We start from the raw sequence: 27402 nt of genomic DNA, 5'->3' as shown, positions 1-27402 counted from the left end.
GTGCGCTGAGAGAACAGAAGAAAGAAACATGAGACCTATGATATGGTCACCTATTCTCACCTATTGCTTAAAATTTTGCTAAAAGAAAAGGGAAGCAATAATGTCGTAGCCGGAAACGTTTACATGCAGTGTGGATCAATTAGCAAACGGTATTCAGCAATGAAATTTATGAAATTGATTTCTGGTCTTGCTGCGCATAAATTGTTGTCCTTTACAAAAGCAGGCAGGCACCTGTTAAGTCAGTATCTTGGTTGAGAGGGTCTTGAACGGGTGAATGGGCAAAATGGGAGCTGAAATTTGTCTTCTTTTGGGCTGGGAAAATATGATTTCATGCAGTGGAACTGGGGTTCATAAACAAAAATCAAACAAATTAAAAATGGGAATGGGATTAAGATTGAGATCTGAGTAGAAATTGTAGCCTGAGATTACTATGGCTTTGAACTGGCATCTGGATAATTTCTGGGCTGGTAAATGGGGTTATTAAACCACCCTTCAGGACTTTCTAGATAGTAGTAGCCAGAAGTGACATGTGAATATTGAATAAAGTACTTAGGAAAATCATGTTCGCTCGTGTATCATTCAATATCTTGACAGGTACTGTGTTGATATCTGTATCCAAGGGCGGATCCAGGGTTTTTTTAAGGTGGGTCTCACGGGTAAATTTTGTGGGCAAAGGAATCTCAGTCGCAGTTTTACCACAGGAAGCCCATTTGACCTCAGGAATGACAGGGGGGTCGCGACCCCCCTGACCCTCTCCCTGGATCCGCCCTTGGTATCATACATTTGAAGTGTACTTGGAAAATCACTGATAGTCATGTCCAGTTGCTGGTTATCGGTATTGAGTTTTTCTCTGTAAAACATGTTTCCATGGTCAATAATTGCATCTAGAGTTTTTGAATTCCAATACCCACAAGATTTGATAATGGAAAAACAAATGCAATAAAAAAGGTATGGCACAACAGCATATCAAGGGAATATCATTGGTTATTTCAGCATCTGCATTATGACTTACATCATGGGTGACAGTCAATCAGTCTGTCGTATTACATTGTATTTCAGTGATATGTACACCTTTGAGTTCAAATAAAGCACTTGGATTTTAGTGATAGAGCATTTGTTGAAAATAGTTTATTAGCTCATTAAGGTCTTTACCTCAAAAATAAAACAAGTTCCTCGGGAATTGGCCATACCAAATGAGTCTCTAGCATGAGAATCAAATGTTTTAAACTTATCATCTGAATTACAATAAATACCTGCAGTATTAATAAGAATAGCTAAAAGAAAGGAATTATAGTTTTGTCTTAGCAAAGCCTGAATAGCATTATCTAATGGCATACAAGTACCATGTATAGTACCAGTAAAGCTTGGACTGTATTGAAGCTGATATATGAAGTGACTGTTATCATTTCAGGTATTTCTGTTAACGATAGATAGGATTGTCGTGATAGTCTAGATAAACCAGAATACAATTCATTACCGACTCATTACCAATGTTCATAATATTGATCAAGTCCATTGAGGATGTAATACCTTTTCCGTGAGTTGTATATGAGGGAAGTGACATAGCCACACACGTCACTGCGTACCTGCATTCAACCCAAACAATGCCACATTGTCTTGACTATAAAATGCCTAGTTTGTTTCACTCGGATCAACTATAGGACCAGGGTTTAACTGCATATCCCCAGACCGGTTGAACTTACAATGATTTACCCTGTGGTTCAGATTTTTATAAACAGCTCGCATTAAATTAGACCTCTTTATTGAAAATGATTTAATATTAGAGTGCTCACACTAAATCCGTGAAACAAATACTAATTTTTAGCACTAAATAGTGATAATTAACCAATAGAAAACAAAGGATTCTGTATGAAATAGTACTAATTAGTACTATTTAATGTTCACGGTTTTAGTGCGTGCACTCTATAATAATATATTAACTATTATTATTGTCATGTACAATTACAGATAACTGGGCAGCTTTTTCAAAAAAGTCACATTGATCTAAGCTATTCACGGTAGCTTGTGTTGAACACATCAACAACGTGACAAAGAAATTAACCCACAAGATAGTTGCATAAAAAATCGACATCATATTATTTTGCACTAGAAATACAGGAGTTTGAATCGTGTATTTATTAAATAAGAATATCCATAGAACTACAATGAAAAGAAACATAAGGTTCACCTTTCTGTTCATGAAATTAATACCACTGTTTCGTGCACTGTTGTATCCAACATGGCGTCTTTCCTGGTCACAAGTATAGTCGCATCCGGATCCTGATTAGAGGTTTGTTCTTCAGTCTCACGGTATTTTTGTTGTTCAGTAGTATGCAAAGAGTATATGCAGTTTGGTGTAAGATTTAACATTGTATAGCTTTTTTTCAACACTGATAGTTTTGGCATTCGTATACAAGGCATACATGGCATTCATGGTTTGTTTTTTTTTTTTTTCGCGACTCAATCCGTTCCAAAAAAATCGCTCAGTAACATCTTTTAATGTGGATTGGCCGCGAATAATACAATTTGTGTAATGCGTTTGTAAGTATTTCGAGCGTTCGTGCCATGAAACAACGAACCCAAACCAAGCACATGCAAAATGGCTGACGAAAAGATAGATGAGGCTTACTGCCTCATAACCTGGGTGCCAGAGGCCGTGTGGGGGCCTCTGACACCCAGGGTAACTGCCTCATCTATCTATTACTACTTTTTCGTAGGATTGCCAGCTCACTAGATACACTGTGCTGACGAGGCCCAATACAGGCCGAAACAACTGTCCACGGTTTCTAGTTGGGCTGGCTCATTTTTTGCGCGACTTGAAGTTGTGAAAGGCCCATTGGCACTCATCTTCAGTCGTTTCATACAAGGCTCGTAATTTACCTATTACACATGTTATTATGACGAAAAGATAGTTAAGAGTTTTATAGATTTAAAAAACCCTCATGGTCGGTCGTATGACCCTGTCCATCTAAAATATGACAGCGTCAATCATAAATAAACGAATTCACCCTGATTGAGTACTGAGTACATTCAACTATGGAAATAATAAAACTATTGAAGGAAAGTCTTCTTTCGTTTGCTGATATGAGGCGAACGAAACTGACTTTTCTTGTACGTAAAAACATACGATAGTTGGTTAAAATAAAAAAATTGTTGAAGATTCATTAGCTAGATAAAGGGTGAATATTTTTTTGTAATATATAATCCTTTTTATATTTTGTCCAGCCTTAAAATAAATTACCTATAGAAATATTAAAACTTTTGAGAAAAAATCTTTGATTTTCCAATTTGTCGAACAAAACTGCTTTTCATGAAAAGTAGAAATATACAATTAATTGTTTGCTAAAAAAAAACCATACCTGAATCCTTCAAGAATACTTCTAGATGCATCTTTGACTAAGTACTTTTTTTGTTGTTGTTGTTCCTGGGCTTAAATTTGTCCCAAAGCGATGTGTTTTTTTCTTCTGTGCATGAGCGCCGGGTTTGCAAGTAGTTTGCTTTGGCATCGAGCGGGATCCCAGTGTTGTGTACACGGATATGCGTACGTACCGAAGTGACGTAGTAGTCAAGCCATCAAAAATCAACTCCATGGGTTACCAATTTTTCTTAGTATGGTGCTCCGCTATAAATAATCATGAAATTTGTTTTTTCGCTGCCGTCAATTAAAAATAATCAGTCGGTATTTATCCAATTTCCCAAAGAGGCTGTTGAAATGCCAGAGTTTGCAGACATCGAAAACCGCTGAAAATGTTTCAATTCTTGAGCGACCTTTAAATAGCGCATGCGCAATTGGATTCCTCTGACTTTTTCAAACCAGAAACTAAAAATGTTTTCCTTCAAAACCTGCAACGAAATGAAGAGAAAACGTCTTCTTCGACAACGTGTGAAGTGATTGTGATTGTCATTAAAGCAAAAATTAATTAAAATACTACTGGTGATATCGATTGGTGAAATGACGTTTCAATTTTGTCATTATTATTCGTAATATTCAACGACCTGATTGAATCTTATCTAAAGAAGAAATTAGTGGGAAAAACTTCACTTCAAGCGCGTAGATGAGACCGGATAAAGGTTCTTTATAAAAAGGTAAAATAAATTAAAATAACTTATATTGCTACTTGAATTTCTTTTATTATTATTATTATTATTATTATTATTTAATCATATCTAATTACATATTAACCCCAAGAGCAAAAACTGATCGAGGGAGTCTATATATCTATTTACACACGAAACTAAATTACATGGAGTACATAGGTCAATGAACACAGAATAGTAATAATAACAAATATATTAGCAAAATAGAAGATGTTGAAGTTAAAAATTAAATTAGGGGAAAAAACGTTTAGAGTTTAGCATTAGCATTAGCATTAGCATTAGCATTAGCATTAGCATTAGCATTAGCATTAGCATTAGAATTAGAATTAGAATTAGCATTAGCATTAGCATTAGCATTAGCATTAGCATTAGCATTAAGCATTAGCATTAGCATTAGCATTAGCATTAGCATTAGCATTAGCATTAGCATTAGCATTAGCATTAGCATTAGCATTAGCATTAGCATTAGCATTAGCATTAGCATTAGCATTAGCATTAGCATTAGCATTAGCATTAGCATTAGCATTAGCATTAGCATTAGCATTAGCATTAGCATTAGCATTAGCATTAGCATTAGCATTAGCATTAGCATTAGCATTAGCATTAGCATTAGCATTAGCATTAGCATTAGCATTAGCATTAGCATTAGCATTAGCATTAGCATTAGCATTAGCATTAGCATTAGCATTAGCATTAGCATTAGCATTAGCATTAGCATTAGCATTAGCATTAGCATTAGCATTAGCATTAGCATTAGCATTAGCATTAGCATTAGCATTAGCATTAGCATTAGCATTAGCATTAGCATTAGCATTAGCATTAGCATTAGCATTAGCATTAGCATTAGCATTAGCATTAGCATTAGCATTAGCATTAGCATTAGCATTAGCATTAGCATTAGCATTAGCATTGGCATTGGCATTGGCATTGACATTGGCATTGGCATTGGCATTGGCATTAGCATTGGCATTAGCATTAGCATTAGTATTAGTATTAGTATTAGTATTAGTATGGACATTTTTATTTCATCTGTGAGATAAGTTACACTTCACAACTTTGCGGGATCACCTAGGCTAAGTTGCTATCAGTGTCTTTCGTAATATCTTATTGTCTTTCCTTATCATTCTAACAATTACACAAGCTCTCTTTTCCATTGCTCTTTCTTGCAAGAGCATTTTTAATAGCGATAAAATTGCTTTTCGATTTCCGCATTCTGTGATAGGATCCATTTTTTGCTTTTCAGCAGAAAATACCTGGTTTGTTTCCCACTCATCATCTTTGAGCGTGCTTGTTGTATGTCTGTATTTCTTGAGGTGACTTGATTTTGCACTTGGGTTTTTAGGTCTTTATGATAATAATGATAATAATAATAATAATAATAGTAATAATAACTATTATTATTATTATTAGTAGTAGTAGTAGTAGTAATATTAGTATTATTATTAATAATAGTAATAATAATAACAATTATTATTATTATTATTACTAGACTCTAAACGTGTTTTTGAACTAATTTAATTTAATATAACTTCATCATCATATATGTCTATTAATTGCTAATGTATTTGTTATTATTACTATTCTGTGTTCATTGACCTATGTACTCCATGTAATTTAGTTTCGTGTGTAAATAGATATATAGACTCCCTCGATCAGTTTTTGCTCTTGGGGTTAATATGTAATTAGATATGATTAAATGATAATAATAAGATAATTAAAAATAGCCTAAAGTAATTTACCATACCATAAATTTTCTATTAACTATTAGTCATATCGAGGTTTTGGGGAAAAAACTGGCTCGAGTTGGCCTTGCAGTGCATCGTTGGGTCATTTTAGGGGACGACGCCATCCTGGAAATATGTCCCACAATGCACTGCAATGCCAACTCGACCCAGTGTTTTCCTATGATTAACCTCGGAATGATTGGTCATTTTTAGAGGGTGAGAGGGGAAACTGGTGCATATAGGAATTGGAACACCGATTTATATTCAGTTCAAAAAGGGGAGCATATATATATGTGTAATGATTATTCAACTAATCATTTAATATTTAAAGAAATATATACGTCTTAACTGATAATCAAACCATTTGGAAGTAAAATACCGCTTTGTTTTAAATAACCACTTTATTTCTAACCACATACAACAATATTTCAATTATTCAACTAATCATTTAATATTTAAAGAAATATATACGTCTTAACTGATAATCAAACCATTTGGAAGTAAAATACCGCTTTGTTTTAAATAACCACTTTATTTCTAACCACATACAACAATATTTCTGCGATTGAAATCTCCAGATTGAAAATTTAATTTCTAAACACAATGACAACACTGTCTCAATTCTGCAGAAATCCTGAAGACGAGACTGGAAAAGGTATCTTAATAACATTTTATCAGACTAATACACTTTTCTGTTCTTTGACGTTTATATGTCGAGTGAGATTTGGTCAAGCTTTTTATTGAAACAAAATCTTTGAAAACATCCTGCCTGAATTTCGTCTAATTTCATCTTCTGAGTGAATACAAAACGTCACGTTGTCTACGTTCCAACAACAAGGACCTCTTGGCTGTCCCACGCGCCCAATCAAAAACATATGGAGACCGTGCATTATCTGTGGCAGCGCCTAAGCTCTGGAACCAACTGCCAGAGATAAGAAAGTTAAAGCTTCCAGTTCTATTGACATTTTCAAGACTAAACTTAAGACATTTTTATTTAAAAGTACATACAGGTAGAAGCTTATATGTATAAATATTATCACATCATTACTACTTTTAAATTATTTGTCTTAATTTTATTGTAATAATGTTTTTTTTTGAAATATGTTTTCTATATATATATACATTTTTTCACTTTTTTTCTATATATATATATATATATATATACATATTTTTCAATAGCGGTAAAAAGCATCGAGACTTAGTAGTTATGCGTTTTTCAAGAAATAAATTATCATTATTATTATTATTATTATTATTATTATTATTATTATTATGATGATGATGATGATGATGATGTAAGTTAATGTAATTTATAGTGTTCTTGGACTTGTGTTTACTGTACAGCCAGGCAACCAATAGGCCTTTTGCACGAGATTGGCACGTGACCGTTTCTGGATGGCAAAAAATTGGTCTTCCTTTATTTCAAGTTTTTTGCTGGATTACTAATATCCAAAGCCTTTTCAAAAAAATTTTTTCTTTACAAGATACTTTTTGTTTTAAGAAACAAAGTAGCTTATTGTTTGTTTGTACACACAGGCAGAGCCTTCCCCAAGAGACCTTGAGCTGAATTGTTTCGTTATCAAAGTGAAATATCAGCACGGGACTGTTTGTTGCAAAAAGCCTATTGCCATGGCAATCAAGAAACACGTCACCAGGTGTCCATGGTAACATGAGGTAGCAGTAAAAGTCGTCTTCTAAAAGTTCACTGGCAATTGCAGCAGAGTTTTTTAGCCACACCCGAACGGATGTCGGAAAGACGAAGCGAATAAATGATGGAGTTGATGAGTGACTGCAGATTCAAGCCACTGATATAAATACCTTGCGGTAGATATTTGAAGTCATCACTCCAATTGCCCTTCATCATTCCTACGATCTTTAAAACCAATATTGGACACAAACACACCACGGATGCTAGCACTATCAAACCTAGAGTGAAAGTGCGTTTGTATTCCTTGATCTTACTTTGCTGTGCTACAGATTGCTGCTGGGCGACGATGGCTCTCATCTGTCGACGGGCCGTCAGGTGTATTTTAGTGACGCAAAATAAGATGATGAAGAAGCTGGGGCAAATAATTAGAGTCAGAGGAAGTTGCCTCGACTGGAAGGAGTCGCTCATCAAGAATCTACTTGCCAAGCCTCCTGTCCCTACCACTAGCCAGCTAACTGCCGTTACTATCATCAGTTTCTTGGTGGTAACTGAAACTTGATAGTATAGGGGATGCTCTATGTAAAGGTATCTTTCCAGGCTGACAATCACCATGGTAACAGTCGACCATCCATAGCAAAGTAACGTAAGTATCGCATAGGTCATGACCAGTTCACATGCTAACGAAAACTGGACAATAACACTGACTATCAAAGCAACAGAAAGAGGTTGTACAACGAGTCCTACTAGAAAATCGCTGAGCGAAAGGATGGCGACCAAGAGGTAGTAGCTGTTACTTCTTAGCTGTTCATTTTCCAGTACGGTCCAGATCACCAGTAAATTGATGAGGACAGTCGGTGGAAAGGTGACGGCGTTAATGATACCTAGAGAAATCCATGTTGGGACGAATAATGCTGGAATATGGGTGATGTTTGTTGAATCAAAATAAACAGTAAACGAACACTGGAAACTGGAAATCGTTTGGCTTGATGTTAATGCCATGACCGATAAACCAGAATGCGTCCCATTAACAGAACGAACTATTCATTTAATAGTATGTCAAACAAAACCACATGAGGCATTTCCTTTTCTTTATTGCTCGTACTCAATGGCGAAATTTTCCTATATCTGTCAATGAAAGTTCTTCCCATTCAAAAATAGTGATACGTTAATCTCCTTATTCATTTCCATTTTTTCGGTACTTCAAGTTCTAAATAAAAGCCTCTCTTCTTAGTTAAGCTAGAAAATTTATCTATATGAACTTAAAATAATAAGGAAAAATAAAGAGTTACTATAGTTATTTAACCAACTCGGATGATTGAAGATTTTTTCATTTTCAAGCTATATAATAACATTAGGTGTAATTCGTGCGTGCTCTTGATAGTTCTTTCTACCCAACACTTTTGAAATTCGTAATCCTTTAAACAGGAAGATTAGACTATTCTATACAACCTTCTTCAACATTATCGATAGTTTAATCCAAGGGATCGCTAACAAAGCGGGATTATTTTTAAACCACGGTTAAATTAATGGCTTTATTCCATTACTTTCTTACATTTGATTATAGAATATGGGGGAAATCTTAAAATCGTCGAATGTTGGGATAACACGGAAATTAAATTGCTAAAATCTTTTCATATATTTTACTTAAGAGCGCTTTGAATTCTGAGTTTGCAGACATCAAAAACTGCGGAAAATATTTCAATTCTTGAGCGAACTTTAAATAGCGCATTCGCACTTATTCCTCTGTCTTTTTCAAACGAGAAAGATTGGTTATTGCACTGAATTTTTTTTTTTTTTAATTTATTTATTTTACCTAAGAAAGCTAGAGAAAGTTGCAATGTTTTTAAAAATCTAGTTAGTTTTTTCTAGAAGAAGAAGAAGAAGAAAGAAAATAAGACAAATAAGAACGAAAGAGACGAAGAAGAAGAGAGAAGAAGAAGAAGAAGAAACAGACGAAGAATAAAAAGAAGAAGAAGAAGAAGAAGAATAAGAAACGAAAAAACGAAGAAGAATAAGAGAAGAAGAAGAAAGAAGATCATGAAGAAGACCCCTCACGAATAATACCTCCCCTCTCACTCCTCAACTCCTCCGCATATCCTCCGCCTAAAGAAGAAGAAGAAGAAGCAGAAGAAGAAGACTAAAAATACCACTGAGAATCCTTGTCGTTTTTCATCCAGAATCCTTTTTGTCTAAACAAATAAAACCTGCCACGAGATGAATTGAACACGTTTTCTTCAACCGGACGCGTGAAGTTATTATGATTGTCATTCAAGCAAAAATTAATTAAAATATTACTGGTGATATCGATTGGTGAAATGACGTTTTAATTTTGTCATTATTATTTGTAATATTTAACGACCTGATTGAATCTTATCTAAAGACGAAATTAGCGGGAAAAACTTCACTTCAAGCGCGTGGATCAGACCGGAAAAAGGTTCTTTATAAAAAGGTAAAAAAAATTTAGATTGTATTGCTACTTGAATTTCTTTTATTATTATTTAAACATATTTAATATTAACCCCAAGAGCAAAAACTCATCGAGGGGTTTTATATAACTATTTACACACGAACCTAAATTACATGGAAGTTATAGGTCATTGAAAAAAAAAGTAATATTAACAAATGCATTAGCAAAATAAAAGATGATGAAGTTGAATTAAATTAGCACAAAGAAAAAAGTAATTTTTTTTTTTTTTTTAATTTCAAATTTAATCATTTTATATATATACATATAGATATATACTTGTAGATAGATGCATAATAAGGGAAATAGAGACGGGATTTATCTCAAATTTGATCAATAAATTTTCGTTTGCCGACTAGTATTTCAACGATTGTAAATCAAAGAACTGAGATTTAAAAAATAGTCTTAAAGACGATTTTGGACTGAATATTAAGAATGGGTCTTACGACTTTAATTCAGTCTAGAATCGCCCTCAAAAAATATGTTTTTATTTTATTTCTTTGATTGACAGTCGTTGAAATCTTAAATGCTAGTCGGCGAACGAGTAATCAAACTTTGCAGGTCGCACTTCAACGATGATGGTAGTAACTTTTGACCGGCAAAGACGTCACTTTGCTTTCTTGCTTTTTATTTTATTTATTTATTTTAATATTCTAAATGTAGGAGATATTTTACGCTGTGTAATGAACGTGTGGGCTCTACTACTCGTGTTCTTGGCAGTATTAGTCATTCAAGCTGAAGGTAGGCTTCATGGACTAATGTCATTGTTCTGCTATATCAATCAGACTAACTCTTGTTGGAATTGAACTTATAAGGCCGGTTTAGACGGTACGATTTCCGCCTACAACTATTGTATACAACACGCTCGCGTCTGTCGTAGGCGAGTTGTAGGCTTGATTTACACGCTACGACTTGAGTCGTAGGATGGCGCCAGCGTGTTGTATACGATAGAAGGCGTCCTACTTTGGAACGTTCGATTTGAACCCATGAGCGTGCGCACGCACGAAATACGCTCAAAACCGCTGATTTATTATCAAAATTATAAAAGGGATCACACTGCACGTCTTGAGCTTCAACAGGGCAAAACGGGAATATATATTTTTTCCTTACATCTACTAAAACAACGGGTAAAAAGCAATATTTTTGTCAACGTTAAAAAGCGTAATTACTTAAGCTAAGAAAATATGAACTAAGAGAGTGAATCCCCGCGCCCCATCATGAGCACTCTTTGATGCTATTTTTAGAATTGTTGATGCTATTTTTAGAATCATTGATTTGATCGTTCGTTTTTCTGCTGCACGCACGTACTGCGCGCTGTACCCTTTTTGCTCATCTATCTATGTTCAGTCGAAATATTCCTTTTGGTTTTAACTCTTTTTTTATCTCTTTGCGTGCAAGCAAAAACAAAGCTGTCGGGGAGTTCCTCTTTTATGCTGTACCTCAATTTATATATTTAGTATTTGTTCAGCTTAAAAATATAAGAATAAAACCCCAAAATAAAATGCCTTACTTTTCGTGGTACTAGAAAACAACTGCCAATAATCTGTTGGTAAATTTTGTAGGTAGCAAACGTAAAAAGACCATGCCAAAGTCAAGAGGTTTGATGAAGAACGGATTTAAAAAGGTGAAGTATATTAACCCTACATTGGGTATAACAAAAATATTCTGTTACATTGGTATTTATTAATGTAATGATCTCGTTGATGAAGAATTTCATTATCTTAGAGAGTGCAAAAAGAAAAAGAAATCGAGAGAGAGCCGGCTTTGAAGAGAGACGAAGACGAATATTCTTGTAAGTAAGTCAGAATGTTTTGTTTTGATTAATAGAGCAATAGCAGCCATAAACAACATAGGTGGGTAGGTGGGTAGGTGGGTAGGTGGGGTAGGTGGGTAGGTGGGTAGGTGGGTAGGTGGGTAGGTGGGTAGGTGGGTAGGTGACGGTGGGGAGGTGGTAGGTGGGGTAGGGGGTAGGTGGGGTAGGTGGGCCTAGGTGGGTAGGTGGGTTAGGTGGTGGTGGGTAGGTGGGTTAGGTGGGTAGGTGGTAGGTGGGTAGGTGGGTGGTGGGTAGGTGGGTCAGGTGGGTAGGTGGGTAGGTGTGGGTAGGTGGGTAGGTGGGGTAGGTGGGTTTAGGTAGGGGGTAGGTGGGTAGGTGGGTAGGTGGGTAGGTGGGAAAGTGGGTAGGTAGGGTAGGTAGGTAGGTGAGGGAGTGAGGGAGGGAGGGACGTAGGTAGGTAGGTAAGTAGGTAGGTTTTGACCATTAACAAAATATAAATTTCCTCATCGTTTGATTATTGGATATAATGTTGTTGTTTTATCCAGTAAGCCGTTTTCAAGGTGCAATCAATGATGTAAAAAGGATCGTTCAAGAGAAGTTCAAGGAAAGAGCTTCAGTGCGCTCAATAAGATGGATAACAAAACTGGAAAGAGAATGGGATGCACAAGAACTGGAAGAAAGGAAAGCAAGAGCCAAAGCACTGGATACTGTGAAGAAAAATATCATAGCTCTTGGAGATGGCGCTGATGACTCAAACAAAGCCATCAAAGGAGTTCTGTGTTTGGTAGAAGGAGCTGCGTCGTTAGCTGGACCTCTAGGTGAATTAGTTAGCGTGGGAGCCATGTTTGTCTCGAGTTTTCTGAGCATGTTTGGCCACACTAAAAAGCCAAAACCAATGGCAGTAATTGTGAGGGAACAGATCAATGCCGCACTAGAGGAATTCTTGGAAGAAGTCATATCCAACGAAGCTGAGGCTGCTGTCATGGCCTTTAGAAGTGCTAAGGGATACGTTGATGCCTTAGGGCAGGATAACGACAAGATCCCTGATGATGATGTCGACGCTCTGGCTTCCAATGTTCCTGCAAGAGAAGGAATCAGCATTATGTCAAAGTTGTTTAATTTCATCGAAGACATGATTGAAGATAACAGACCTAAAGATGCCCGAAAGTGCTTCAGATACTTAGAGCTCTATCTACGACTGGCGACCTTAAGGAAAATGATTCTCATGCAAGTAGTGTCCCTAATTCCAGAAACTCGTAATATCACAGCACAAGGATACATCGGATCTATGAACGTGATCTTAGACGAAACAGAGTACATGCTTAACTTCCTCCACGACCTTTCTCTCCAAAGCAAACTAATGCCATACTTCGATGGTGATAGATACTTCCAAACTGCAGCGTATTTAAAAATAGAATTGAATTTAGAAAGGCCAAATCCGTTTCCTGGTTTGCACTGCATAGACCCTGATGATACTTATTCTTTTGGATGGGTCAAGCAAGATGGACTTTACCCTCCAATGTTGCACCCTATTGCCACCATCACTCCAAAACGTTGCTCCTGGAAAATAATTGCCCATGGAAACGATCAATTCAGCATTGTCAACAAGTACGACTGCCCAAATGATGCTTGGTGTGATTCTTTGCTGTCCATCGATCCGAGGCCAGGGAAAAAGACTATAGTTGGTTTGGAAAAGGAGGACCCCGTGATTTGGGCTATTTTGAAGAATCCAAGATCTCAAGAGGATAAGTACTTGTAAGAGAAAATAAGTAGAATGAATAAGCTAGACGAAAACTTTATATGTGTAATGAGTGTTTCAGTGTTTGAGTGAACTTCAAAAAAATTAAATGTATGGGTTAATGGGTAGGTGGTTACGTGAGATAATGGATGGATGAAAAGATGAGATGGGTAAATGGATGCATGCTTGAAAGGGGTGGATGCATTGATGGATGTGATGAATTGATAGATGCATAGATAGATAGATGAATAGATATATGGATGGATTAGATAAATGGATGGATAGATTGAATGGGATGAATGGATGAATAGAACGATGCATTTACGGATGGATGGATGAATGGATGAATAGAATGATGCATTCACAGGCGGACGGACGCACGGACGAACGGACGCACGACGCACGGACGCACGGACGAACGGACGCACGGACGGGCGCACGGACGGGCGCACGGACGGACGGACGCACGGACGGACGGACGCACGGACGGACGGACGCACGGACGGACGGACGCACGGACGGACGGACGCACGGACGGACGCACCAACAAACGGATAGGCAGATATACAGATGGATAGATGGACAGGAAGGAATCGTCGACTTAATCAGTGACTGGAATAATTTATTAATGTTATCGACGCATTCCATTTTTTCAGCATAGTAAGCAGTATCCTATGCGGGGAAAATTGCAGAAAGTTTCTGAATTTTGAAACAGAAAGATTCCGCGTGCTGAACGCTGCAAGCACCAACAGAGACCAGGAGGTTCCCTTTATAGTTGGAGTTCTTGACACCCAACCAAAATACACTTTCAAAATTTACAAAGTAAATGCAAGAGGTCTTTGTTACTACGAATCGTCGTTGCATGTCTTATTTACCTAGCTTTCTATTTTTATTGACATGATTGTTATTTTGATGTTGTGTAGTTTTATTGCTGCCACTATTACTGTTGCTTTTGGTTATGATTGTTTTTATTATGTTATCGCTTCTGTTCTGGTCTCGTGGTGGGTCAATGGTCATCAGCATTGACCTCTAAAGTCTCCAGTTCAATAGACCATTTTTAGACGATTTCCAAAATTACTGCTCCGCTGTGTTTCTTGATTACAGACTCACTTGCACAGGGTTTTTTTGTTGTTGTTGTTGTTTGTTTTGTTTTTGTTTTGATATTCGGCTATATATTCTGATCCTTGTTACTCATTTGATATATCTTGTATTTCATTTGATATTTGTATCAATGTATACAACCTTTATACACTTATTTCAATAAAGTTAGTCACCTGAAAAGCTACAAAGCTTAGACCGACAAGGATTATGGGTAGATATATTTTACATGTTTCAACCGCTTGATAACTGTTGAAGGGCTTAAGATCTTTTACCAGTTACAGTCTCACCTCCTCTGAGCATCCTCAACTGCTGCAGTTTGTGTCAAAAGCTTTACTTGTTGGATAAAAAAGATTTCCCATGATTCTCAGCGATCACAGCTTTCTAGGTTTTGGGTGACTAACTTTATTGAAATAAGTATATATATATATATATATATATATATATATATATATAAGTCGGCTAAGCATCTGATACGGCTGTGTATTTTTACGAGTCACGGAGTATTTTGGCGAGCCTTATACAAGTGACGAGCAGAAATGCACAGTCGTATCAGTTACTTAGCCTACTGATAAGTTGTTTTTCATTTAATTCTGCAAAGAAATGCTCAATTAGGTTTATACAGTAGGAGAAATGTTAGTTATTTAACCATTGCTCATTCCCAGGCACCGGAACACGATGTTACATCCAGTAATACCACAAAGTCCACTAGTAAAGCTCGTCCTGGCGACACTGACTGGGTGACTTCAGAGGCTCTTAAAAGGTACGATTTAAAAAAAAGGAATAGTGCAGATTTACTATATACACCTATTTCAGAAATCGTTGTCGCACCAAAAGCCTTTAGCAACAAGCCAAGACCGCAGAGAACGCCGGTACTTTTAGCTGTAATTAGTTTATTCATGGTTAATTTTCATTTATTGACTTCACAAATTGCTCCAAGCAAGGCTGCTTGAGATGATAATTAGTGGAGAGCTATAGCCACTTGTATGAACCAAAAATAAATCAATTATAATTAAAAGTATACCCACGTTCTTTGGAGCCTTGGCTTGTTACATGAGGCTCTTGGTGCGACAACGATTTTCGAAATAGGTGTATAATTAGGAAACGACGCGAAACTGACACGAGTGAAAAACGTCTGCGCATGCTCTGAATCCGTATGCAAAATAGTCAAAACATACGTAAATTTGACTTTTAAACATGCCTGATAAATTGGACTTCACAAAATACCAAAACTAGTGAAGCTTAAGGCTAATTCTTTTATATCGTTTTTGGTAATACAGTATCCCTTGGTCTGACAGAAGGATACTCGCGAAATGTTTGGTATACTTGGAGAAAATATACATTTATTTTCTCACTCAAACTCTTCAAAATTCTTAGAAAACGTGCTGAAGTGCACGCATGCGCAAACGTTTTTCTCTAGTGTCCGCGAAACTATTGTTGGAAAACTCAAAAAAAAAAAAAAAAAAGAAAAAACCGTCCAGCTAATTTCGCTTTCCTTAGCCCGAACACATTAGCCAATCAGGGAACATTTTGTTTATAGTTTTACCCTCGACCCTATACCATAATAGTTTTTAAAATTCTTTCATATTAAAATTTTTGATTCCTTAGATAATACAGTAACAATAGTCATAATTAAAGAACAAAAGCAGTGTGAAAAGGATTATGGTCTAGAGACGGGGGTAAAACGTCATCTCGCTCCAGGCTTATAACTGACCTTAACTGAAATAGACCTATTTAGCTTGGACTTTCCCATTTCAGATCACGTGTCATGCTGTAGAACAACATTTCTTTTTTTAACGTTTGCACATGAAATAAAATACACATGAATATGAATACGATGCAAACAAAGAATCTTATTCTCAAGAGAATGGCACGTGGTCTGAAAGTGGGAGAACATTACGCCCAAGGTAGGAGGTTTATATTACGAAATGAGTTAATGGAGAACTTGCGATTACTTACGTATCCAAACGTTTTTTTTCCAGAGACCTTCTCGGCGTTAATTAAAGGAAATTGAATCGTTATTCATTCAGTATTGCTAGTTTGATAGAATGTGATGATTGTAGCATGAATAGCTGTTAAACAATTCTAATAAAAGCATATATTCGAAGGCATCGTATGCAATAAAAGAATTTCCAATTATTTGAGGAGGGTGGGGAGGGGGGGGGGGGGGAAGGGTTATAATTCCTAAAGAGTGGGGTTGGTATAAGAACGGTTTATTGTGTAGATCCTGAAAATACCTATACCTTCCCAATAGAGGGAACCATGATCACGTGATGCACAATAGATGCTACCGAGGTCGGCGAAGGCGGACAAGAGCACGTTTTTCAAGCTCTCCCCGTCATTTTTGTCTTGCCGTCCTCGTAAGAACGTCTGTTGGTGCTTTTTCACATCCATGTCAGAACTGCATGCAATGCCGCTAAACTACTCCCCTCATCTTCCAATTTTGCCGTCCTCATCATCGCGTCGTGGACCTTAAGGCCGTTTGACCTACCATTGGCTAGGTGGCAGACCGTATCTGACAGGTACTGGTAATTTGACATTAGAGTGCTACTACGGTCCAATTTTCGATTTTTCGCCATTTTTTGGAGCCACTTTTTAAAACTAAACTCAATGTCGCATAAACGTGCAAACTGCCGCCCAATATTTTGGCCATTTTGGCCACAAAATATTTCAATGTCGCCTAATGTGGCCCAATGTTGGATTGTGTCGTGGCGAATGTGAGCCCCACAGTAGGCCTACGAAAATCCCAAGTGTTTTATTTTTAGTGTTTCTACAATCTCACTCTTTTAAACATTTACCTAACTATTCAAACCCAGTATGTGTCAAGTTCTCATGCACGCGAACATTTCACTCGATTGAAACACCATGGCATTGAGGAGCACTTTAAACGTATGGAGCTTTAATTTAGATCCCAAGCACCCCACGAAGGGAGGTCGGAAGTGAGACTTAAAAATAGCTCGAGACGAAACGTCTAAAACTGTGGAGTTGATGACACATGGAAGATAAGAGGATTTAAAAATGATTAAATTATCCCGAGGCCAATCTCAAAATCTCCCCGATTTGTCTTCCTAGACGTGAAAATATCGTACTAGTAGAGATATAGCCGGCGTGCGTGTGTACCCTGCGAGAAGTGGGGAACAAAAACAGGTCGGGGTGTTTTCATTCCCAATCAGTAAAGCCAGAACGGATCGGAACGCAGATAAAAAGACCTCTGCCCCTTTAGCAAAGCAATGGTTTTAAATATATCAACTTAAACAGTATACGAAAAGAGAAACTAAGAAAGGAGACAATTACCTGACAAATGTAGCCGGCTGGCACAAATTCAACTTGCCCATACTTCGAGCTATTATTATTTTTACACTCAAATTTCAAACCCTAAAAAACTTTTAATATCATTTGGGGATTTGCCTCGCCAACAAGAAGACTTGGATACGGTATTGCTTGACGAATAATAAACACTAAAATCTTTTTTTTCTTTTTAACAAACAGTGAAAAAGGTGTAAATAAACAAATTGTTGATGTTGTGAGAATATGGTCAACGAAAGAATGTCGTTCTCTAGGGTGTATGTCCCATCGTGGAACACTATTACTAATGATATGAATATAAATATTAGCGAAACTTGAACTTAGTTTACGTACCTTGCGAAGACTCATAGTTTTGGAGTCGAAAATGTGTAATATATTTTTCAAACAATTTATAAATATATATATATATATATTTCAATTTTGTGGTTGTTGTTGAATAAATTAGTTATTCACACGTGTACCCAGTCCCTTGCTCAATACGGAAACAGATCATATAGTTTCCAAATATTTTGTATATTCGGTGACTAACATATTTTCCTCACTACTGAAAACTCTCTGCAACCAGGGAAATTCGTTTCGTTCGGTCCCTATGAAGAAATATGGGTAAGCCCTTTACTTTAGACTATTTAACCATCTGATCTATGTAAATAAGATTCTGATCCGCGATCCTACCCATCTACATAATAATGCCTCTTATATATGTGATCTTGCCTAAATCAATAATAGAGTAAATAGAGTTTCCATTACAAAATATATACAGTCCTTTGACTAAACGTTGTCGTTGATCGGATCATCCCTACGCGCCTAGACCGAAAAGGATAACCGGTAGATTAACACGAATAATTAAATGTTTTCTATCAGTCGGTCGGTGACAATCGCACAATGGAGAATTTGCGCAAGGAAAACAAGAGCCGTTTCACATCATATTCCATCAAGGATGTCCCAAATATCGACAACGTACAGGCGCTAAAAGATTATCTGCTTGAGCGCTGTTCAGACGAGTTATCGCCGGCTACAGATAGTAGCTTCGAATTAGGTTACTTTGGGGATAAAAGCCAAAAATTTAGTATTTCCAGTCCAGTACAAATTGCTCCAGACGTTTTAGATAACATATGCGGCAGCTAGTAACTGTGAATTAACTATCCCTATGATCCTTTTCGGTCTAGGCGCGTAGGGATGAAGCGATCAAACGTTAACGTTTATTCAAAGGACTGTGTTTAAAAGATACGATTTATATTACGTTTAATAACAAAGTCAATAACGCGCGGCGCTAAAAGACCTGCCAGTTTTTCATTGTCCAACTTGTCTAATCAATCTAAAATCACTATTTATTAAATTCATTTGCACTATACCAATGTACAACAAAATCAAAAATGTTTCCATATATATTTTTAATATATAATCAATGAAATATTTTTTTCTCCATTACTATAAATAATGGTAAATTAACTTTTCTCATGCTTTTCTTTGGCTACTTTTTTCTGTGATTTGATTCAGTGTTCAAATGCTTGAACTTGACTTTTCAAAACATTGCGATTTAGAACAGAAAAGGGTTCGATTCGTGCTCAAATCGCACTGCTGAGAGCCAATCAGATTGCAGGATTTGCCAGTGATTTCAAAATGGACATAACTAAAAGTGATCATGAAGATATGATATCTTCACAGTTGAAAATAACACCGTTGCTAATAATTATAAGGAATCGCATTAATTAGTAAAAATCCACCAAAATTGTATTTCATCGATAATTATATATTAAACAGAATATTACATGCCCGCTTGAAGATGCGGATTTTACCAGCTCGTGTTGAGAATATGTAATGAATACGGTCATGTAATATCCTCTATCAGACATCGCAGTAGACCCTGAATTAAAAGCACGGGTAAAAGTCAATAAAGACGGCTTTAATGTTGAATTATAATATCAAGAAACCTATCTTTAAAGCTTATCTTTGCACTAAGGGTATATATATAGTCCATAGTGTGTCATAAACATTCTACAATATCTATAACATCGTCAGATTTATAGATTGGCTGCCATATATATATATACATATATATTGAAGCATAACGTGCGCGCTGATTGGCTGGCTACCGTGTTTATATCAGAGACAGAGACACGCTCACGCAAAGTTCTCCAAATTTTTATAATAAAAGCAATATAAAACGGCTGCTTATATCTCTGTATTGTGAATTAACACTCTTGGAGCTGTAGAACACTTGAAAAGCAAGAGAGACACTTGGCTATGCCTCGTGTTCCTAAGCTTGCTTCTCTCGTACTCTACAAGTCCCAGCGTGTTTATCGTACAGAGACATGGGCGCGCGTTTTACATTCCTTAAATAGTGCAGTTGTCGCATGACTGTGAAAAGCTCACGGCACGAACACGGTCGTGACACAGCTAGGGATAAGCCAGACCAATCACATTGCACGAGAATTCACTCTCCATCCAATCAAATACCCAGAACACCCGCTTGAACACGGCGTGGACACGGTCACGCCAAAGTCACGGCAAAAAAAAATCAGCAAATTAAAATTCTAGAAAACACAATTACTGTAAATTTCAAAAGAAATAACTATGTTCCTCATTCATGCTAATACACTGCTCTAAACATTATTTTGAATACAAGGCTAACTTTAACAATAAAGCACAAAATGAAAAAAACAAAACAAAACAAAACAAAACAAAACAAAAAACAAAAAACAAAAAAAAACCCCATAACTTTTCAATGCAATGTGAGGATTTTAATTAATCCACATTTTCATCACAGTTTGCCTCACAATAAAGGTAATTTCCAACATTATCTATCATGAAATAACTTTTCTTTCAATACGAAATCCAACACTCTTTCCCTACTGTTCTATTTCGTATAAATAGGCGAGATTTCTTTCAAGTTTTTGGTAACATTGTTCTTTTACGAGAGCTGAGAATTCGAAAAACCTAATGCTTTTTCTTTTTTGAATAAAATATAAAATTCTTAGTTGAAACACAAGTTTCTTTGTTTCCAATAAAGAAGCCGCGGTGTTAAAACCTCTTGTCTAGATATCTGTATCAGCCATCAACCCTTTTGCCTCGGGTGTTTGATCCTTTTCAGCTGGTGTTCCTTTTTTGGCCAAAATCGGAGACTCCTCGGGCGCCGATAAGCGTTCGGAAATTCTCTCTTGTGTCTTGATGTAATCTGTCCATGGAGAGACATCAGAACGGTTTTTCTCCGGCCTAAAAACTACGATGAACCATTTCGGAAGATACAAACAGGCAAAGATGTTTGAAGCATAGAAAAGATCCAAAAGGGCGAGCAATATTACCTTGGCATGAAAATGGATTCCAAAACTGACAACCACGTAGAAGAACGTAATGGTGTACCAATTAAACAATGCAAATGAAATCCACTTTACTTCCTTGAAGTTTTCTTCCGATAAGATTTCGTTTAAAGAGAACACAGCAACCAAGATGGCCAGGAACAAGGTATAGAAAAGTACGACTAAGAACTCGTGCGAGGAATGGTATGAGCATTCCAGGAATACAGTATGAGGGAGGTCGGTTGGAATCTTGTTGACTTTCGCGGGAATTACCAGGCCAAGTATCAAGGCCACGAAAACATGGCATAGAACAATAAAACAGACGATGCTAAACCTTGGAGTGCACATACCACTGCTGTTACTCTGATCCTTGCAGCGATTGTCGAAGAAATGAGACTTTGCAAGTAGTACAGCTAAAGGGATACCCAGTGCAAGGATGAAGAATACACGGTAACCTTCGCAGGATATTTCAGTTGGCCTGCCAAGCAAAGGAAATGGAAGTAGGAACATAATCACCATAAATGGCAGCAAGTAGGGAACGGCACTTTTGGCGTTCTTCATAATGGGAGTGTCAACGCTTCGAAACAGCACAAAACTAACATAAATACTAAAGCACAGGCCAACTACCATCAGAAATAAGATCACTAAACTTCCGCCATGTTCCCAGTGGACGTAGTCTTCAAAGTAAGGAACACAACCGGTTTGAGTCAAACTAACTCGTTCATTTTCAGGACACTTTTTACAATTCAATGCATCTTTTGTATCGGAATACGTATCCTTGGGACACCTTTGACACTCCCAGCAGCATTCAGCTCCAACTTTTTCCTTTTTCAATGCTCTGTATTTTCCTGTCGTACAAACCTCATGACAGCGTGAATCTTGTCTCTTGGAATGCCCTCCATGCCACTCAATTCTTTCTAAAGATAGTTTCAGTTTAGGTTCAACTTCTGGAGAATAGGCCCAAGTTCCGATATCCACTGCTTTAAGGTATTTGTTTAAGTCCGTAGTAATTCTACTATAATTCTGTTGATAGTTATAGATGTGGTAGAGGGTGTAGTTAAGGTAGCCCTTGGGCGTGAAGCTGATGCGACTTCGAGTCAAAGGATTGGTAAAATCCAATCGTCGAACAAAGTTATGAAACTTAGTAACATCTTCGGTGCAGTCTGGAGACTTCATACAGCGTTGCTTTTCTGCCAGGGCTTTTGCAATAGTAAAAACTGCATCAATCGTGCAAGCAGAATCTTCCACAGCACTGATCATCTTATCCACGGCAGCTTTAAGTTTACTCTGATCCATGCCACACATAGGATTGGCGTCGTAGTCGCAACTTGGAGCAGTCGTTGGAGCCGACGCGTTAGCAGAACTCGAACCATTAAGAGGAGGATTGCTCTTTGAAGCCAACTCTCGGAGCCAGATATTTTTAATTTTCTTTGTTCCGGATGACAAGCTGCGCAAGTGATCCACGAAACCAGTGGTACTTTTACGAGACAATATACTGAACATCCCTTGTGATGCTGAGTTTGGTTGAGGGATGGGTCTAGTGTTTGGCCAGGCTCGTTGTCCAACAACCCAAGTCAACCCCTTCACCTTTTGCTTCGACGCCTCTGCTAGGATTTTCTTGGTTAGCTCGTGGTTCGTCAGTGCAACAATAACAGTGTAGTTTTTTTCAGCGTTCATTTTCCTTACAAACTGAGCAATCTGTTGATCATTCGCGTAGTATGGCAGCTTATACGTAGCGCCTACACAGACATCAATGCTCTCATCTTTTAGTGCAGGCAACACACTGTCTGCTTTGTCGTCCGTGACTGCTCCAATGTAACTCCAGTTATTTTTAGCAATAAAACCTACCATCGACTTGATGCTTGTTCTGTCGGAAGGATAGACGTGGAAAATAATATCAGATTCTATAATTAAGTCATTATTCACTACTGATGTTGAGTCACAGCTCACATGAGTCATCTGTTGACTTAGCAGCAAAAATAGATTATCCTTCAGTCCGTTACCAGAAAGACTTCCGATCACTGCCATTGGCTTTTGACGAGGCTTTTTATGCGTTTCAATCAAATCGAGCAGTGATTTATAAACTCCATCCTGAGCCGGATCCCTTATTTCGTACCCCAAAGTACCATTAATCCCGAGCTCTTGAGCTTGCTTGTTAATACTTTCTACAGCATAAATTATAGCTTCAACCTTTAGAATTCCATTGATATCGAAATCACTACAAGACGAGTTCGCTGTCGGCACACAGATCGGTTCTATGCTCCCAACCACATTGTCACCTGGATTTCGCAGCATTTCTAATTTTCCTTCGACAGTTCCTCCTTGCAAGTGGCTAACGATAAATATCCCCGTTAATAGCAGAACGGTAACATATTCTCTGACTCCCATCGCGATTTCTTTAAAAGCTATTCTTCTGTTCATAGAATCTTAGCCACTCATCCACGACTCGAGATTGCTCACCGACCCGAAGCTGAAATTAAAAAAATAATAACAGTGAATGTGATTATATATAGCACAACAAATACACACCAGTAATGAATTTAGCGCTCGGCAAGTTTGTATGTGCTAAGTACTTGTTATTCAAAGGCAAATACAATCGCAGAGACATTAAAGAGACTTTAAATAGGGCCATTACCAAGTTTTCTGTTATATATATTAGCACTGTTTCTGGAATATACAAAGAATATGATTTGGCACTAGAGAATACGTGGCGTTGGTGGTTCCCTAAACACTGCTGGCCGAAACTGAACAGCTCTCGTATTTACTTCATCAGTGTGACTGTAAAGGAGACCTTCTTCAAAATGAATGATTGTAAAGGCACAATCGCGTTAACAGTAAAGTCCAAACAAACGGTCAAAGAATAATTATCATAGTACGAGATCTCTCTCTTAGAACTGTTCGCAGCTGCGTATAATACCCAATATCCATTCTATAAACTTACATAGCAAAAAGATTTCAGCTTCTTGAAAGCAATCCTTGTCGAATCGATGAAATAATTAAGTAAAATACAACCGAAGAATCGACCACCAGAAGAAAGTGGTCAGTATAATAGCGGATGAATTTTACAATCTTCAATGACAGCGTGACAGCGTAGAACACCTCCCATCGCGATGATCCTTTGAATTATCACTTCAAAAATCCTTCAATCTCTTTTCAAAGGTATTGTACTTTGTCACCTCTACGGCTCTATTAACTGTTTGGTGATTAAATTAACACTAACATAGATATGTGCAGATTTAAGAAATACATAGAGGATAATTTGGTTCGTAAATTCGTCAAATCTGACTAGAATATAATGAAGTCTTATTACATAGAAATGTATTTGAAGTTAGGAATATATTATAAGGCAAAACCGACACCAGGTATTTATCAGATAATCTTTGCATATCGTTAATTTTTGACAAGTGAAAGAAAGAATAAAAAAAGTGAAAATTAATATATTTGACTATTTGTTTTTTACTCAACGTTAGATGGGAAAGAAGTTTGGATTATTTGATCTGTATTGTAATGCATTCAACTGAAAAAAATTATTTTTTTTGAATTTTCTTGATATTGATTTTTTCTGTTTTCTCGAATTGGATAAGTATATTTGTTATACAGTTTACAGATATTTCTACCAAAACTATTGAAAAGGCAAATTATAACTTGCAATTGAAGTGACATTTTTATTCGAGGACTTAAAAAATTGTCGGGGAAAAAATCCTAAGATAATCCAAAAAAGATCTATTCATAGAAACATCGAGCTATTTTTTAACCCCTAAGATGTTCATGCTTCAAAAGCGTACTTTAAAATAGCCTTTTCTTTTTCTTTAACCTTTCTTGAAAACGAAGTTCTAGTCCCTGAGGCCATAAAAATGAAGTACAAATTGCTCAGGTCTTGTGTCTCCAAACACGGTTTTTCTTAAAGCGATTAGAAAAAAGAGTAAGATTAAGGAAACAACTTTTTATGTTCTAAGTTCAATATTAAAACTGCTATTTACTTAAATTTTATCAGGTGAAATCTTGCTAATATTTTAGTCACATCGAAATTATGCAGATGATGAAAAACCTTCCAGTAACGTGTTAAAAGAAAAAAACGAAAAATCATGTTGGTTCATGTTGGTTTTTACTTTGATCCGACGACATATCTTTTAAAAATCTCTTGACATCGTACTTAATATTAGTTCAGTTATTTCGATCTTCTAGTGCTACGCAAGTGTCACGCAATATATATTTATATACAGCAAAATGCAGAATATAATCCTTTTGTATATGCATAAAAGTATATCAAAAGTACATAAGAGGTTATGGGAACCATCTCTGATATTTTTTCAGAAAGCCCTAGTGATAGGCAACCCGAAAAAAATATCAGCGATGACATCCCATAATTTCGTATATACTTTTGATATAATTGTATATATGTACAAAAGAATCAGAATTTCTGCGTATCGCTATATATATATATATATCATTTTATTTTCGTTGAAGAGTCTTAAAAATCCAGTCATGCAGGCTTAGTCTGACTTCTGAGATCGGAAAACAAGAGAAGAGTTTAGATTAACATTCACAAAACACAAAACGCAGCTCCAGCAGCTCCTGGATATGAAGCCCTCATACACTGGCCTTTTAAGTGCCTTTATTTCGTCTCTTTATTTATTTTTCATCACACCTAAATCTATTTGAAATGTACTTTAGTCTATAGAGTGCAAACAATATATCCGTGAAATATTAGTAATACTATCTTGCACTATTTTATGCTAATTCTATTGTTTTCTTTTGTTTAACTAGCACTATTTTGAACAATTTAGTAATTAGTGTTTCACGGATATATTGTTTGCACCTTATTTATTTTTAATTTTATTCTATGCATAGAGTGACCTCAGTAAATCCGTGAAACACTAATTACTAAATAGTACAAAATAGTGCTAGTTAAACAATAGAAAACAATGGAATTTGCATAAAATTGTGCTATTTAGTATTACTAAAGTTTCACGGATTTACTGTGGTCACTCTATTTAGTTGACTAATATTATTTCTTAGTACTAGATAACTAAAGACTGGTCAAGAATTCATTATAATCTCATGATATTATATGTGTACTGCAGCAAAGGTGCAATAGCATCAATCAGCACAATTCAAATCGGGATCTTTTTTTAAAACTAATTACGATTAAATAAATATTTAGGTTTTGAAAACCAAAGCTTTTTATCACTTATCATTAAGGAGTAGGTTGAACTTAATAGGACAATTTTATATTTATAATACAAGCGACATTTATCACGAAAAGCTAATCCAGAAAGAAATTATGACTAAATGAAGAAAATCTGTTATTAACCTTAAAATAATCGTACCTCTATTATAGGAAGTCCTTCAAACACAACAAAGGGAGTTCAAGGGACTTCAAGAACATGTCTATAAACAATTTGAACTTCAGTTACGAGGACAGATAGTTTAGTGTAATTTTAAAGATAACAAAGGGGAAGCGTCTCTTAAATTGTCATTATTTTCCAATCTGCATAAAACACCTTTCAAGGCGCGACAAATAGATCGTGTGAATCACTAAAACAGTGTGACAAAGTGACGATGAAAAAGCTATAAATTCTGGAATAATAAAACAATTTCAAAAATTAAAACCGAATCGCTTCGCTTTCGCTTGGAAAAAAAGGCAAAACCTTCAGCGCGTGCGTGAAAAATAGATTGCGTGATTTACTCGAAGCGTGACAAAATGGCGACGTCGATACAAGTAAAATTAACGATGATAAAATAAAGCGAAACATTCACCGAGAAAGTTCTATAACAACGCCTTCGTTTCTAAATAATTAGCGTACATACGAGACAGCTTGGTATAATAAATAATATTAAACAGCGTCGAAAATAAAAAAAGACAGCGTTTCTCACAACGGGAGAAATTTTCCTCGCTGGAACGTTCCAACTTTTTATTCTGCTAATGTTGTATCTTCTAAGTCTTGACTTTTTGTAATAATATAAAACAAAATAGTAAAAATATACAGCTCTTTTCCTTATGAATTCGATTCTAATTATGCGTTTAATTTTGACAATTTGTATGCAGAAAAATATAATGAATTGAAAAAGTCAGGTGGTATTTTCATAGCACGAGCACGAGATTTGGTATTTCTCACCTATGATGCGAACTAAAACATACGAAAATAAATAATACTTTAGCTTTAGAAAAAATCCAATAAGCTGCTGTAAAAAGGCAGGGATAAAAACTGCAACTCGAACAGTGTTAACTACGTTTCTTAAACTCTTTTGCAAC

General features: G+C 36.4%; 4 protein-coding genes across 8 annotated transcripts in view; 2 read left to right on the top strand and 2 right to left on the bottom strand.

Moving 5' to 3' along the window:
* LOC148914013 (uncharacterized) overlaps nucleotides 1–27402 on the top strand; it is a 190900-nt gene that overhangs the window by 71914 nt on the left and 91584 nt on the right. The gene's annotated exons all lie outside the window — the stretch shown is intronic.
* Nucleotides 7525–8469, bottom strand: LOC116297232 (adenosine receptor A3-like). The gene has a single exon (XM_031705421.2). The coding sequence runs from the start codon at nucleotides 8467–8469 to the stop codon at nucleotides 7525–7527; it is 945 nt and encodes a 314-aa protein (XP_031561281.2).
* LOC116297242 (uncharacterized) lies at nucleotides 9817–16655 on the top strand. Its single transcript, XM_089026060.1, has 8 exons — nucleotides 9817–9919; nucleotides 10598–10675; nucleotides 11497–11558; nucleotides 11660–11726; nucleotides 12254–13463; nucleotides 14103–14268; nucleotides 15210–15307; nucleotides 16527–16655. Exons 2-8 carry the CDS (start codon nucleotides 10618–10620, stop codon nucleotides 16546–16548), a joined length of 1683 nt encoding a protein of 560 aa, XP_088882186.1. The 5' UTR covers nucleotides 9817–9919; nucleotides 10598–10617; the 3' UTR covers nucleotides 16549–16655.
* LOC116297229 (metabotropic glutamate receptor 8) overlaps nucleotides 20570–27402 on the bottom strand; it is a 15481-nt gene continuing 8648 nt past the window's right edge. For 3 of the 5 annotated variants that reach the window (XM_031705414.2, XM_031705418.2, XM_089039024.1), the window contains exon 2: nucleotides 20570–23616. In XM_031705414.2, coding sequence (XP_031561274.2) covers nucleotides 20886–23567 — 2682 coding nt within the window. In that variant the 5' untranslated portion in view covers nucleotides 23568–23616 and the 3' untranslated portion in view covers nucleotides 20570–20885. Of the gene's footprint in view, nucleotides 23617–23781; nucleotides 23926–24087; nucleotides 24184–27402 lie in introns of those variants that run through there. The other 2 variants (XM_031705417.2, XM_031705415.2) reach the window with 2 other exon arrangements.

The sequence above is a fragment of the Actinia tenebrosa genome, unplaced genomic scaffold (genome assembly GCF_029948245.1).
Source record: "Actinia tenebrosa isolate PJP-AT-01 unplaced genomic scaffold, QUT_ActTen_1.0 PGA_scaffold0__85_contigs__length_37466705, whole genome shotgun sequence".
Taxonomy (NCBI): Eukaryota; Metazoa; Cnidaria; class Anthozoa; order Actiniaria; family Actiniidae; genus Actinia; species Actinia tenebrosa.
This window is presented reverse-complemented; position numbering and strand designations above follow the sequence as displayed.